This window comes from Nyctibius grandis, chromosome 1, assembly GCF_013368605.1.
Source record: "Nyctibius grandis isolate bNycGra1 chromosome 1, bNycGra1.pri, whole genome shotgun sequence".
Classification (NCBI taxonomy): Eukaryota; Metazoa; Chordata; class Aves; order Nyctibiiformes; family Nyctibiidae; genus Nyctibius; species Nyctibius grandis.
In genome coordinates this window covers 74,136,945-74,153,288 of record NC_090658.1, presented here as the reverse complement: position 1 = coordinate 74,153,288, position 16,344 = coordinate 74,136,945, and the positions used below count along the sequence as shown (strand labels likewise).

Genomic DNA, 16,344 nt, shown 5'->3' with positions numbered 1-16,344 from the left:
TAACACTGATCACAAATACCACTTGCATTGTTGTTCATGCACATGTTTAAAATACGCTAATATACTAGGAAAAAGGAAACTGCTGCACTGCAAACAAGATTTGTTTTCCCCTTGAACACTTAAAATTCTCACAAAATGAGCAAGAGAGAATATTTAAATCGAATTTAAATTTAATTACCAATCGAGTTCCTTTATCAATTAAAAACAGTAATAAAATAATCCCTACTGTATTACTGGGTGATACAGAACACAAAACAATTTGGAATGGAAACTCCAGCATCACAGTCCATCAGTTCATGCACATGCATGTTATAGATACCTGAGCACACTCATGCACATCACATGCACAGGAAAAAATAAGCAACAGGGGTTTTTTTAAAAAGACTGTTTTATTGAAATAGACTGTTTTTCCTTATCTATTTTAGATTCTATTATTTGTTTCCTTTTATAATTAGTAGTTGCTAGGTGTGTGGTCTTTCACATTAAACCAAAAGAGAGAGTAAACAACCAACTGTGGAACTGGTAATTACGCCTTGCTTTAAGTTGTCAACTTTGAGGTAAGAGGTCAGCACCTACTAAATACAGAGTACAGCACTTCAGTGCATTTAATATGTAGGCACATAAAGCCAAAAGATTAAAATCCTGCCTCTAAAATGCCATTTTAAAGTTATTCAATTCACTATATTAATTTGTGAGAGAATTACTTGAGACTTTAATGCTGGTTTTGATTATTGGAAGCTCAGCATTAAGCATCCAAGCATGTACATTTCCTGTTGCTGTTGTAAGGTTACTCCTATGAAACAATTTGATACGGGTGAGGAAAGGGGAAACACAAAACATTCATGTAGCACAGAAAATAGTTTTCTTACATAAAAACCATTATCACATAATACCAAATAAAGAAATTCTGTGCTAGTATCAATTCCTAAATGACAATCAGTAAATAACACAAACATTTGAAACAATTGTTCATATATGTAAACAATTGGAAGCACATGAGTTCTGTTAAAGTATCTAAGAGGTTTTCAAAGTTCAAGACTTACGAAAAAGTGAGAGAATACTTCACGTTTCAACAAGGTCTACAATAAAAAGGAATACTATAAAGAGGTTACAAAACTAATGTAAAAAATAAAAATGCCGTAAGAGTACTTGTACCTCTGAAAGGTCCATAAAGCAAGTGGGATTCAGCTCAATAGGAATGCAAATTTTTCCTGAGTTAAGCAAAAAAAAGAAAAAAAAAAGATTGGTGAGGCAGTGCTCACCTCAAAAACGTCTTGGGCTCTTTGGGTGGCACTGGCTGTGGTAGTGGTTTGCTGCTGTTGAACTCAATTTCGTGGATGGGTGAGTTAGGAATGGGGTCCAGGCGGTTAGGATGTCCATTGCCCACCACTCCGCTAGATTCCAGAGCACTTAGATTGGGGACACTCACAAACCTGTTTGTTGATTTATCGTTCTTCTTCTTTTGCTGCATTAAAAATAACAAATGTAAGGAAGGCTTCTTGCACCAGGACAGATGAGGAAATTTGCAAATTTAAAAGTTGTAGCGATGGCTGGTTTGGGCTTTTTTTGAAGGAGAGCAACTGGGAAACTTTGGGCTTTTTTTTTCCAATTGTAGTTTTACTATTTGCTTTGACCAGAACTAAACACCACAAATTTTCGCAGAAAAATCAAATTTCCAATCAAGTTGATTAGTGTAATAATCAAGGAATATATTATATGAGATCTTCCAATATAACATTTTGCTCTAAGACATTGAAGATAGAAAGTTTTCCACAAAATTGCCATTTAGTCTGTTAAACCTTTCATGTTTACTTAAATCTTCTCTTGATATCAGTGAAACAGCTCTGCTGTCAAATGTAATTACAGCAACTTTCAATGACCAAAAAAGTGAATCTTTTCAACAGGTTTCACCCCATCACTGAGGCACATTTTGGTAATTGAAATATGGAATCTAGAAAAGCAGCTACATTTCTTTTAAAGCGATTATGCCCCCATAGTTAGCAAGCATTATAGCAATACTGCTAAAGATAAAAAGATTATTGTATAGTTCAGTTTCTTGCACAAGCAGAAGGCCTGGCTGCTAATGCTACTACAGCTGCCATTTCTAGACACCAGATGGCACAACTGAACATTTTTCTTTTCTTAATACTCTCTATACTTCTGCTGATAGTATTTCAAGGGACTCAAAATACCGAATAATTTTGTTTTTACATCACTGTTTTACTTTCCATAACACATCGTACAAAGGAATCAGTATTTATCCTCTCTGCTTTTATAAATATGTTAATGTAGAAGGATGCTTCAAATAATCCTATAGCTTTTTAAAAATAGCTGTGTGACAGAAAGCCATGTATATTTTCTGACTCCTACGAAATATTCCATGTCCACAATAAAATATTAATATTAAAAAAGACTTACTTCCAAAAATAGGATTTTTGAATGATTGGGTTCATTTATTCTCATGAATTATGTATTATTTGAATACATAATAAATACTTCCATTCAATTACATATAGGCAACCCTAACAAAGCAGCTAGGAGAAAAACCCCTTAAGGGCTTATGAACTACACAAATTTGAACTAAATAAATTGAAAGTCAAGTAGAATCTCATGTTGTTTCTATATTATATTTTCCAGCAGAATTCCACTTGAAACAGAAGAGCTGCTCTATTCAAGGGTGGGCATGAGTTCAAACTGAGACAGACAGGGTCCTACTGTTTGTTTGTGCTTTCTTCTGTTTAGCCCCCCACTAGCTTTGATTTCATTGCCTGACCTCTCCCAGGTTGGCAGATGCAAATGCTACTAATTGTAGCCACACTGGTGGATGTGTTTGTCAAAATACAATTAAAAACCCCCAACAATTTAACAGAAAGCAATAACAGAAAAAAGTCTTTTTTAAGCAACACAGTGAAAGATCATTAGATGCAAAGGATTAAACTAAGATCATCCCATACACTTTACTTCTGTAGTAGCTGAAGAAGCAAGAAGTAACATTATGGTGGAAAAAATAGTTTGGTAAAAGCAACCAACTGTATGTAAAATACATCTGCAAGGTAATATACACTGTAATTAAAACTGTGTGTTAAACACACTGTAGTTAAATCTGTGTGCTTCATCGGTGGCTCATTTCTGGAAAATGTCTATTAACCACATAAGCGCTTAGAAAAATACTATATTTTATCTCTTATTCTCTATAAAACAATCTATGCTTCTGAAGCAGTCAAATATGGAGAGACAAAATTGTGTGTATTGTTTCCATGAAATTCATGCAAAGTATAAAGAAACTTCAGATGTAACAATGTAATACTAGACAGATCCATTGCATAAATTAGAGAAGCTGTAATACATAGTGCAATGGCTGTAATTTTGCATTAATATGCAAAGCCTGTAGTAACTAACTCACAATTTCTGTCTTTTTATTACAAAAAAAAGAAAAGAGAATGAGATTTTCAGTTTCTTTGTAATTCATTCTCCAATAACACAGTACGTGCTTTGACAAAATAAAGTAACATAGTCCACAAGTCATGAAATGAGAGAACAAAATGTTCTGGCATACAAGATGGTTTTAAAGTCTAAACACTTTTAAGTGATAGAAGCATATTATAAAAATACATGAATTATCACTATGGAAATCTGATGTTGAAGTACTTTTCCCAAAACACTTCAGATTTCACACAAAACACAAGCTTATACACTTGATGGGTTCATTTCACATCTTTATAAATGAGTGGTTCAGACAAACTTCCAAACTTTTCAAACAACCTTTACCATATAAAACCAAAGCATTCAAATTGTATCTGGCAGTCCTGGTATTGTCTCTACTGGGCCCAAACTAAGTTCTTTTATGCAGTTATGCATAAAAGTTAGGCATCTGCAGATAAGCTTGTGAGAGCTGCTGGGCTCCTGAAAAATGTAGGAGAATATTAACAATTTGCAGCAGAGTTTGCGCAGAAGTGGGAAATACGCTGATCTGATCTGAAAGTGCAACAAGGCTTAGCTAAATAGCACAGCTTGAGCTCAAAATAATGGAGCCAGACCTCCTTTTAAATAATGGAGTCTGAACCTTGATCACTGAAGCTCTCTGGCATCTGAGCTGCTCATGTTGTGCCCTTTGGGTTACCCTCTCCTTCAGAACCTTCCTGAGTTCTTCCGCCTCTACAGCTGCGACAAATCTCTTCCCTTTCCATGCAGGTGAAATAACCTATGGGTTATCACAAGGAGGAAGGAAATGTCAGAGGATTCATTCTTACTCCTGAAGTGGTGAAAAGAAAGAGAATTAAGGTACCCCACCACAGTCTGTTCATGTTCCTCGTGAAGGAATGCTGCTGGCTTTTGAAGTGACAGGGAGGCTACTATGCCTGCCTGTGCAGTAGCCTTCACTGGCTGCTATTCAGCAGGATGGAGAGAACTGGAAAAGGTTGCTCCTGAAGTGTTTTCACTCATATAGGAGGTGACAATGAGAAGGCTAGAGACTGACTTTTATCTCCTGCTGCCCCCACAGTCCATACCTGATTTGTCACTCCAGTTCTCCAGTATTACTCTGTCTTTCTCCATTCAGACTCATTCCATGCCCTTCTCATACTCTTCTCCTTCCCCTTTTCACCCTTATTCCCTTCCTTTAGTGTCCCCTCTCCCTCTGTCTTTCTAATGCTCTTCCATCCTTAGCACCACTTGAAAAATGAAATTGTCCCTGCACTTTCCAAAATCACCAAGAAAAATGATGAAACTAAAACTGGTTATGGGTTTCACTGTTCTCTATTATACGCTACAGTCCTGCCCTCTGTTGCCTTTCTGTCACTTTTCTATTTTGATTTTGGAGTTTCATGAGAAGGAACTGTGTTTTACGTCATACATGTCTAGCAAACTAGGGCAACAAGATCAGTGGATCTCTCAACAACAGAAAAGAAACAAACCTACACAAAAATAAGTAGAGACAAATGGAAAACTATGTTCCTTGTTTTGAACATGTCTTTTAAGAGTGATATATGTACACACACAGGCACACACACATACACAGGTATTTCTTCTTTTTACTATATCCTAAGTTTAGATTTCTTTTTCTTTAGCAATGAAGTCCATGGAACATACCTTCACCAATGGATTAATAACACCAACATTAGGGCTTGCATTAAACCTTTTGTTGTAGTTAGTCTCCCTGTTAACTAGCTCCAGCTGATAGAACTTTTTGTCCTCCTAAAAAGAAGAACAAATAGAAACTTCTTTTTATGCATTTTCAATCAGTTAGTGGCCAAATCTGCCTATAAAATGATCTCAAATAAATTTATGTTTACCTTTCTAAAGAAACTGGTAATTCTAAAAATTGCATTTCATATTTAATGTTTTATATATTATTATATGTAAATACAAAATAACTTCTATTTATGCAGTTCTGTTGCAGTTCTACGCTCCTGAGAGTGAGCATAGCCTACTGGATTATGCATTGGGAAAGACTCAGTATAGTCAACTTCTGATCTCTAATTACTTTGAATTTCCTCATTCCTTCTTGCCTTTGAATCAGAATCTAATCAGACTAATCTGAGTCAGGGTGTTGTGCTCTGAATTTGGGAAGCTCAGTGGATCAGGAAATTGGTCTTAGAAACCTCACAGAAGAGACTATTTCTTGTATGGTTTACCTGGCTGGCTTATTCCAGGACTGGAGATAGGAGACGTCTGATCAAGGTCATACTGAAATATTTTTTGTAATAATGTATTATGCTTGATTGTGCAAAACTCTCTGTATCTAATTAGTTTTACTATTATGAGTCATTGGAACCACAGGAATAACGTATTAAAGAATATGAATAACATGCTAGCAGGATTGGTTCTTTAAATAAATTTCAAACACTTTGAATTAGATTAACTTTTATATCTGTCAAGATATTAAACCAAGAGAGCACAAAAGTCTTACAATCAATTTCTTTATGAGTTGGTCCCGCTCTGCAATCAGGTCTTTCAGTTCTGAGATAAGCTGCAAGTCTTCTGGTCTTGATTCTCTGTTTTTATATTTTTCTTCCATTTCTTCTAAACTTTATAGGAGAGAAGAACACCCCCTTTAGTCTGATCCAGTGTTAAATGATGAGTGAATAGTCACATCTTTGATTAGTACAAAGGAGAGTTCAGGGAGTAAAATCAGAAGATGACTTTCTTATCACCTTGAAATAAATTAGTAAATTTGACTCTTGGGAGTCAAACTGAAAGTAAAGCATTCAAAACCATAATATGGACAGTATAATTACAGAAGACATAGCTAAGGTTGGTTCTTATGTAAAATGTAGGGACTACATTACATTACATGTAATATTAATGTAAATTTTAAAAGCTAGCAGTTGACTTTCTTGATGAAGAAAACAAAAGAGTATCATTGTTCTTTTTATAGATGACTACTCTGAATAAAGATGCCTGCTTGTGATACTGGAGAAACTGGATAGACAGACAAGGCTGGCACCTTCTTCCTCAGTCGTGTGGAACATACTGGGACAAAGATATCCAAGAACAGTGAAGACTAATAAGTAACTAATTCCTCTCCACAAAAGCAACTTAGTACCATTAGAGATGAAATAAAGGTATGAGCTGCAAAAGAAAAGCAATAACACTTGGATATTAGGATATCTGGATTAAGAGAAATGTAACAATTGATAAACATTTGAAAAAAATAGGAGGAAATTTGAAATGCCTGGTGGGAAAGCATTAAAGGAGAGAAGTGAAATAAGCTACTGAGAGAGGAATGGTACAAGTATAACTGCATATCTTGTTTCTTCTTAAAGAACAAGTTTGGAAGACATGACAATTTCAAATGACTGTGTCTCTTTGAAACATAAATATAATGCTCCTGATGCTAAACATTGTTCCAAAGGAAACTACTAAAATACTTGTCTCACATATTCAGCCTTCAGGTAGATTAGTGAACCAAGTTTCAGAACAGATTCAGGAAATCTAACAAACAATGAAAAAAGAAATTTAAAAAAAACCCAAACAAACCCTGAGAAAAATCTATAAATTTAAAGTGTCTAAATCAGCTCAAACTTAATTCCACAAGACACTTGGAAGTAGACATAATTTCTCACTTTAGATAAATACTTTCCCTTCAGAAGCAGCTATGTGATTTTTACGTTGAGTTGCATCTGAAAAAACAGTTCATATTAAATTATATTTATAACCTTCAAATAACCTGTACATAATCTAGGAGATTATGTAATGTATTTACATAAAACATTACAAATGTGAACAACATGACTTTTTATTTGCAGAAAAGGCATTTGACTCAGCAGAACAGAAATATGCTCAGCTGGCTTAATTTTTGTGTATACATTTTATGCTGGGTTAAGCTATTGCATACAGATCCCCAGACTATAGTACATAGTTACGCACAGCTGTCGTTCTATTTTTAGATATTTCAGAGAACCTTTTTTTTTTCTGTTTCAAAGAGATAATATGTAATTTAAAGACTCTAGTTGTAGAGCCTAATTAATGATACCCACTCTCAATTACTGTAAGATAGATTCTTCATTTCATAAACATTCACAAGGCCATGCTTTAGGTGAAGCCAAACCTGGAAACAGTTACTTAAGAAATAGCTGCATAAACTCGTCTTTTTTTTTTCCTTTTTTTTTTTTTTTAAACACAGTTTCCTCTTTTGACAGCTCCTTGCTTCAGTGTAAGTAGAGAGAGAGAGACTGAAAGCCAGGTCAGGGCACCCTGGATAATGTTTGCTGTCTTTAGGCCAGTGGCTGCTTCCTCGCAGCTCTAAGTTGAGCAAGAACCAGGAGCAGGGAACCAACTAAATTCAGAAAAATTCGGGACACTGAAAAGCAAACAACTTCATGGGGGAAAAAGTTAGGGTGAACAGTTCCAAAACCTAGTCCTGGTGGCTGCTCATAGGCATGTTTCTCATACAAGATAAATGCAGTAAGCAGGAGGTAGTTTACACCTAATTTACTGAATGGCAAGTTACATTATCAGGGCACAAGAGTGTGCATGTGGACGATTACAAGGGAGTAAGAACTAGAATTTTATACCTATCTTATTTGAAGACAATTTCTGAGAGCTCATTATCAAGAAAGAATTAGATGCATTTGGGCTTTATTGTCCATTTTTAATTGATATTTACTTAAAAAAGTTTTCTATCATTTACTTAGAACCAATTACTTTCTCTGCCATAAATCTTTTGTGCTGCAAATACAAATCCCTCAGTGACAACTTTGTGTCAGGAAGCCCTCAATGCGTTATGAAACCTCAGCCAGAAACTCTGACCAAATGGGTTACCTCACAGAGATAAGGAATGAAGGATGTGGAAGACAGGTGTACTGGTTTTGGCTGGGATAGAGTTAATTTTCTTCATAGTAGCTAGCATGGGGCTGTGTTTTGGATTTGTGCTGGAAACAGTGTTGATAATGCAGGGGTGTTTTTGTTACTGCTGAGCAGTGCTTACACAATGTCAACGCCTTTTCTGCTTCTCACACTGCCCCACCAGCGAGTAGGTGCACAAAAAGTTGGGAGGGGACACAGCTGGGACAGCTGACCCCAACTGACCAAAAGGATATGCCATACCATATGACGTCATACTCAGCATATAAAGCTGGGGGAAGAAGAAGGAAAGGGGAGGACATTCGGAGTGATGGCATTTGTCTTCCCCAGTAACCATTACACATGATGGAGCCCTACTTTCCTGGCGATGGCTGAACACCTGCCTGCCGATGGGCAGGAGTGAATGGATTCCTTGTTTTGCTTTGCTTGCGTGTGGCTTTTGCTTTACCTATTAAACTGTCTGTATCCCAACCAACGAGTTTTCTTACTTTACCCTTCCAATTCTCTTCCCCATCCCACCAGGGGGTGGGGGGAATGAGTGAGCAGCTGTGTGGGGCTTAGTTGCTGGCTGGGGTTAAACCATGACAACAGGAAAACATCAGCTAGACGACACACTTCTACACTGCTTCTGCCCAGAGGTAGTCTAACCCCAGGTGGCATTTTCCCACACAGACACTCTAAGTATTCTGTTATTGTTACACTCATAAAGTCAATTTCAGATGCTGATTTTCTTTACGTTAGCAAACCTGAAAATGTTTGCCTCACTAATGTGCTATAATCAGGCTTCTTAATAGCAAATGCTGCACTGTTTATAAACTTGTTGAAGAAACTCGTGTTCTCAAAAAAGATGTATTACAAGTTTGAGAAAAAACATTTGAAATAATGTTTTCTCCAGTTTTCTAAGAACTGCACAGATTTAATATCTTTCCTACTTGAAATTTTTCAATCTCAAATCCCTAATAATTTATCTTACTAAATTCCCCTAAAGCTTATAGAATTGTGTTGCCTAAAGAATGCAAGATTAGGTCCCATACTTGATTGAGGTTTTTGCATGTCTGAATCTCTGCAATATCTTCAGCAACTTAAGGAAACCAGAGTAATCTGTTCACTCAAACACAGCTACATACAATTTTTTTTAACACAACAAAACTTACGAAATTTGTAAAGCTGAATTAATTTCCTTGAGCAGCTCTTGGGTCTTATTAAAATCTGCCAGCATGCTTTGTTTCTCTCTGATGTGATCTGCTGTCAAGACATCCAGCTCTTTCTCATGTTTCTTGCTTAAATCTTGCTCATGCATCCTGTTTAATTTATTTTTTGTTAAAAAAAGAGTTATTCTAAAATCAGACTTGTTTGTTCATCATGATTTTCTGCCATGCTTATAATGGCTTTTACACAATATCAGACAACATAGAAGGAATTACTAATACATCATAACCCACTACTTACTGTCCTCCAATCTTCTAGCTTATTTCATGGAAAATGCATCTCCTTTAATGCTTTTTTAAAATAAACAAACATAATGAATTTAAAAAAAAAACCACCAAAAACCAACACTTGAGCAGACTGTTAATAAAATACGCCAAAAAGTAGCGCTGAAATGCAGCTTAACTGTATGGTAATATTCACTAGCTTTACTAGTAATGGGCATAGCTTTTTCTAAAGAAGACTAAATGATATAGAACATCACTCGATTAAGAGGATAAATTAAAAGCTGCAAATGGTAAAATTTCTTAAGTAAAACAATATGTGAAACAATACATATTTGAGTTTAGAGTGGAAAAATTCATACCTGATCTGTTGGTTGGATTCACTGCGTATTCTAAGAACTTCTTTTCCTTTAAACTCTAATTCCTTGGTCAATGCACTTATATTTTCATGAAGATGTAGAATCTCTTTGTCCAGTTCAGCTATATGATGGTCTCGGTGTCTCAGTTCATCTTGTAGATCTGATATTCGGCATAAAAATTCTTTCTCCTACGATATAAGTAGCAGCAGCAAAAAATATTTTAGACTTGTCTTTCAGAAGCACAATACTTGCTTTTGGAAGATAACAGCTGAGCAGAATTTTCCATTCAATAGACAATTTTTTCAGTTTTTGATGTTGACACAAATTATAATTAAAACTGAGGGTTTTTTTATTGTGTTCAAGCACAAATAAAGAAGAAATCAAAGTTATGTAACAAAAAAATTTCCATTTGTGAGAAAATTAAAAACCTGTCATTGTCATTGCCTGTAAGGTTTGTGTAGCTTATCCCATTTGCCTGTTGCCCACACATACAAAAAGACCCCAGATACCGCTGGGGGCTGGGCATTTAGCATTTTCTACCTCTTCAACATATGATACAGAGAAACTGTTTTTCCCTTTACAGCCCCATACAATGGGACAAAATAGCTCAAGATGTATGCCCTGCACCAACAAACACTACAATTCAGAAGTCTCCTATCTTATGTATATATGAATATAAGGGACATAAATATCTCACAGCAGAATATGTGCTGAATAGCTTATATAATACTTATATTGTGTCCAATAAATCAATAAAAGTCATTCTTATTGCATAAGAAATTCCAATGAAGTTAACATCTGGGAAACTCATCTGGAACACATCCCAATGGTTTTGATAATTATTCTCCTCAGTTTAGAAGATTTCTGTAATAAAATCAACCCTTTTTAGAGTTTTCCATCTATTTAACTTCTTACAGTTTCACAATAATTAATGACCATATAGTTTGCACAGACAGAAAATCAGCAGATATTTCAAAGTGGTTTTATGTATAATTGTGTTTTGTGCCTTCATACGTCCAGGAAATACAAATATATCCTAAAGCACAAATTTTACAGGACATCTTTAAGAATACACCTTTAAAAATAACTCTCTACCTCCCTATAGAAAGACTATGTTAATAAAGTTATAAGAAAAAGCAGTGGAAAATTTATATCTGAATATTTAAATATTTCAAAAAGTAGCAGATATAATCATCCTAGTCAGACCTCTCTGCATCTAGTTCAGCTCTGATCCTGTGAACTGATGAGCATTCTAACACAGGAAAACACAATTAATTGCTTTGCCCTCAGCACAACTAAAGCTGGTGCTTAGCAGATCATTGTACTGAGGGCAGAAGTACATGGCATTAGGTTGGATCAAACACTTGCTCTTGTAATGTAAACTTTTTTTCCTGACATCTCCTTTAGGTGTCTCACCCTAGGCTCAAACAACACAAAAGACTGAAACTTTATCCTCCTAAATCCTGCGTGTTTTCATTCACTGCTGACAGCACCACATTTTTGCCTCCAGTGCTCACGCTTTTAAACCAGCAAGACAAAAAGAAGGGCTCATCTTTGACTGTCTCTGTTTTTGTGTAAAGGCAGTATCCAACTAAACCTGTTTCCTCTGTTAATATATTTCTAAAACGACTCCACCTCCTTGGTGCTGGAGTATCAGTAAATCAGTCCTGAAAAGCCATATATGTTTGCCTTTGTATAGGCAAACAAGTCATTTTCTGGTCCTCTTATTTCCAGGAGTCTGGCTTCCTTTCAATAATGATCAACCTTTGAATTTTTAGTTACTACACTGGAAAAACTGATTGTGTATAAGGTGAAAAATGAAAGATAAAAGTGAATGAATCAGTTTGCTGCTCAAAGCAAAGGCAGTCACAGAAACACAGAATCAATCAGGTTGGAAGAGACCTCTGGGATCATCGAGTCCAACCATTGCCCTGACACCATGTCTACTAGACCATGGCACTACGTGCCATGTCCAGTCTTTTCTTAAACACATCCAGAGATGGTGACTCCACCACCTCCCTGGGCAGCCTGTTCCCATGTCTAATAACCCCTTCTGAGAAGAAATTCTTCCTAATGTCCAACCTGAACCTCCCCTGGCGAAGCTTGAGGCTATGTCCTCTTGTCCTATCACTAGTTGCCTGGGAGAAGAGGCCAGCTCCCACTTCACTACAACCTCCCTTCAGGTAGTTTAGACTGCAATAAGGTCACCTCTGAGCCTCCTCTTCTCCAGGCTAAACAACCCCAGCTCCCTCAGCCGTTCCTCATACGTCAGACCCTCCAGAGCCTTCACCAGCTTGGTCGCCCTCCTCTGGACTCGCTCCAACACCTCAACATCTTTCTTGAAGTGCGGGGCCCAGAACTGAACACAGTATTCAAGGTGCGGCCTCACCAGTGCCGAGTACAGAGGGACGATCACTTCCCTAGACCGGCTGGCTACACTGTTTTTAATAGAGGCCAGGATGCCATTGGCCTTCTTGGCCACCTGGGCACACTGCTGGCTCATGTTTAGCCGGCTGTCGATCAGCACCCCCAGGTCTCTTTCCGCCAGGCCGCTTTCTAACCACTCTTCCCCCAGCCTGTAGAGCTGCATGGGGTTGTTGTGGCCAAAGTGTAAGACCCGGCACTTGTTCTTGTTGAACCTCATGCCGTTGGTCTCGGCTCATCTATCTAACCTGTCCAAATCCCTCTGTAGGGCCTTCCTACCCTCCAGCAGATCGACACTCCCACCCAGCTTGGTGTAATCTGCAAATTTACTGAGGGTGCACTCAATCCCTACGTCTAGATCATCTATAAAGATACTGAACAGCACCGGCCCCAGAACTGAGCCCTGGGGAACACCGCTAGTGACCGGCCGCCAGTTGGACTTTGGGATTTGGGGGTTTGTTTTGTGTTTTTTGCTTTTAGGTGTAGTTTTTTAAGAAACAGTTGCAAGCTGTTTCATCTTCTTCTCTGCTTTCTTCAGATGCTAATTTATCTTTTCCAATTTGGCTCCTGAAAAAAAAAAAGACACTAAGCTACCTCTTAAGTTTGAAAAAATCATTTGGTTTTAAGCAACCACTTCTTAGCCATATCACTTAGGCTTCGGAAGGAAACAGCTTTTTCCTTTTCAAGTCCTGCTGGCAGCTGAGGATGAGTAGAATTTTGCAAGAATCGTCACTTTCCTCCCACAGCAAGCCAGTGTGCTCCCAGACGGCTGCACAGTTCTGAGAGGAAACTGCCTTGATACGGGAGCCTTCACTAGGCTTCAAATGAAGTTTGTTGAAGGAAGAAAAAGCTAAGCAAGAAGTTTAGGTAAACTGGTAGGCTGCATTATCTGCTGGTGTTGGCTGACTTTGAAGGATTACATGTTTGTTGTTTGTTCACAACAGTTCTTGCCTCCAGCTAAGAGAAAACGAATACTGATTATGCAATTTTACAGTCAGTTGCCAGCAATGCCTCCTACCTGTCGCCTGCCGAGTTCTATGCTTCTTTCAAGCTCCATTTTGGCAGCTACCAGTTCTTGCTGATGGTTGTGCCTTAGCTGGTCAATTGCTGCTGCGTGTTGATGATTTAGCTCTGAGCGCAAGGAAGCTAGTTACCATGAACAAAAAGAAAAGTTTATTTTGCAGATGTTTACATTAATTAACAATAACAGCCCAGCTCCATCAAGTATTGCTGCTAACCTAACACACACTGTTTACATCAGCTAAGCAACTGTCCTGTCATTCTATTCCTGTTACCTTCTGAAACATTCTCCATCATGAAATTTGGTCACTTACTCCTTACAAAAAAACTTAAGGGTAAGATTTTTTCAAAACTGAACAGTTTGGGCTTACTTGTTAAAGCTTATACTTATTTTAAGAGGAACAGCTAGGTCAACACTGAATGACTCTGAGATACACTACACTGTTATAATACACACACACGTACATACATACATACACGTGCAAGTATATTTGTATGAGTAAAAATAATGTTTTCGGACCCACTTGCAAATTTGAAAATAGTATACCTAACATAGCTTTTCCTTCGTCCTCCAGCTCAAATCGTAGAGTTTGAAGTTCCTGTTCCATCTCCAATTTGAAGCCTTCCATGGCTTGTTTATGTGTTTCTTTCAGCGCCTGAAGTTCTTCTGAGTGCTTCTGTTGTAAACGTTCTTCTAATTCCTATGAAATCAAAATTGACAAAATTTCTTCTATACCAGCTTAGGGAATTCATAAAATATTAAACCATAAACAACTGGCAACAAAAAGTAGGCGTTGGCATACTCTAGAAATTGTTAAAAATGCACTAGTATTGCTCATATTCTCTTCTTTCACTAAGTTATCCTACTACTATATTTTTTCTTTTCAGTGGTTATCTTGATGGTTATCGAGATTACCTGTGCACAAAAAACCCTGTTCTGCTCACAGTTGGAAAAGAGAAAAAAAAAATCTATGGATATATTTACAATAGCAAGCAATGTGCTAAGGTGCAGATCCATAGATGGGTCTAGTGTGCACGCAATACACATTTGGGGATTCTTGCTCTCCATTGACACCCATGTTTATTCCCTATTGAAGTGTATGAAGCATAACGTTCCTGGTGCACATCTAGTTTAATTTCAAACAAAAGGAATCCACCTTGTGTGCTCCAAGACCAGTCTATGATGTGAACCAACATTCATTAAGCAGGGACTATGGGAAATTGATTGCAAAGGTACACTCTAGATCTGAACTTAAAAGAAACTTAAGACACACACCCTATTAAGTACCATGCACTGCCAAAATTTCGATTTTAGAGCTGGTTTAGTCAAGGTTTTAAAAATATATCTTGGGTGCGACATTGTTCTGGACATGAAAATTATCTTGCAAGTTTATACGATTTTCAACATAATGAAAATATAAAATATATTACAAAAGGAGACAATTGACAGGAAATATCAGAAAACACATGGGAAATTAGGTAACTATAATGGAAAATACAGAGAAACCTATTCCAAATCAAAACTAGAATATAATGTTATGGATAACAATGTCAAACTACTGTAAAGAAATGTGTATGTTGATAATAATTTTACATGTACATATACACCTATATATATATGCTTATACTGGCAGAGTATAAAGCAAGACATGAAACAATGCCAGTATTAGAGATGATTTTCAATATGTCTTAATCAGATTTAACTGGATAAAAATGTTACTATAAGACATCAGCTGAAAAGGAAATTTAGTAGTTATGCAGATACTTTTCTTTGCTAATTCCAACTGTGCACATAAACTGCTAAAATGGCAACATTCTCTACATAATTTGGAATATCCATATGAACATGCCTTTTGTTCTTGCTCTTTTGTTTCTTCCATGTTTTGAAAGGCAAGGATATGGGCTTCCTGAAGTGACTTATGCCTTTGCTGATGCTCTTCTTCTAATTCCTGGATCTCCTGAGTCAGCCTCTGTCGCTCCTGACTGAACTGGGCTTGTAGCTGTTGCAAAGAGCTCTGTGACTGGGAAAGCTGCAGCTCCAGGTTCTGCTTCAGTAAGGAGATCTAACCCACAACAGAACAGCAAATATCCATTAGTCATTAATACTAACATCAGCTCTGAAAAAAACATTCAAAAGAAGAAAATACTTGAAATTTTAAAGCCAGAACGTTAACTAAAAGAGAGACAAGCAATGTCATCCATCTACTGAATTTGTTTTTAATATTACATCTCAGAGATATAATAATTACATTTAAATAGTTTTGTAAGGGTTATCACATCTGTCAGTTCATACTACAGCACTACCTGTAACAGAGTGTTTCATAGCCGAATTATCAAAATTTACTTCTAGGTTTTGTATAAAGATCAATAAAAATGACACTATCAAGGTCTGAAATCAAACACTTGATTGTTAAGATAAACTATTCTTCAGGGGAACATCATGTCAATTCTGTAAGGAAAATCCTGCAGCTGATAGGGGAGGATAGCCTGTGACACCTACATTGATTGATTTTTGTATCTTTTGATATGATATGGTCCTATCTCACTGGTAGTTTTCTCATTTGAGAGAATAGTAGCATACCACTCTACATCACACATAAAATGTTAACACTTGATGGATTTCCCCCCACACTTTTTTTTAGTTAGCTCAGTAATACTGTGAGAGTGATTTTTCTGCTGATTTTCAAGATCTAAGCAATCTGAGTCACAAACACTAATTTTCTTAGAAATACCTGATTTTACAAATGATGCTTTTCACCCAACAAGCATTTTAATACATTAGAGTACACTGTACTCCTTGAAAAAGT

General features: G+C 36.8%; 1 protein-coding gene across 3 annotated transcripts in view; it reads right to left on the bottom strand.

Moving 5' to 3' along the window:
• Window positions 1–16,344, bottom strand: part of FAM184A (family with sequence similarity 184 member A) — a 77,527-nt gene that overhangs the window by 620 nt on the left and 60,563 nt on the right. The window contains exons 10-17 of one of the 3 annotated variants that reach the window (XM_068407546.1): window positions 15,388–15,600; window positions 14,085–14,238; window positions 13,536–13,663; window positions 10,097–10,281; window positions 9,459–9,605; window positions 5,909–6,026; window positions 5,089–5,193; window positions 1,263–1,465 (exon numbers count right to left, since the gene is read on the bottom strand). In XM_068407546.1, the coding sequence (XP_068263647.1) occupies window positions 1,263–1,465; window positions 5,089–5,193; window positions 5,909–6,026; window positions 9,459–9,605; window positions 10,097–10,281; window positions 13,536–13,663; window positions 14,085–14,238; window positions 15,388–15,600 (1,253 nt within the window). The remainder of the gene's footprint in view (window positions 1–1,262; window positions 1,466–5,088; window positions 5,194–5,908; window positions 6,027–9,458; window positions 9,606–10,096; window positions 10,282–13,535; window positions 13,664–14,084; window positions 14,239–15,387; window positions 15,601–16,344) is intronic. The other 2 variants (XM_068407556.1, XM_068407565.1) reach the window with 2 other exon arrangements.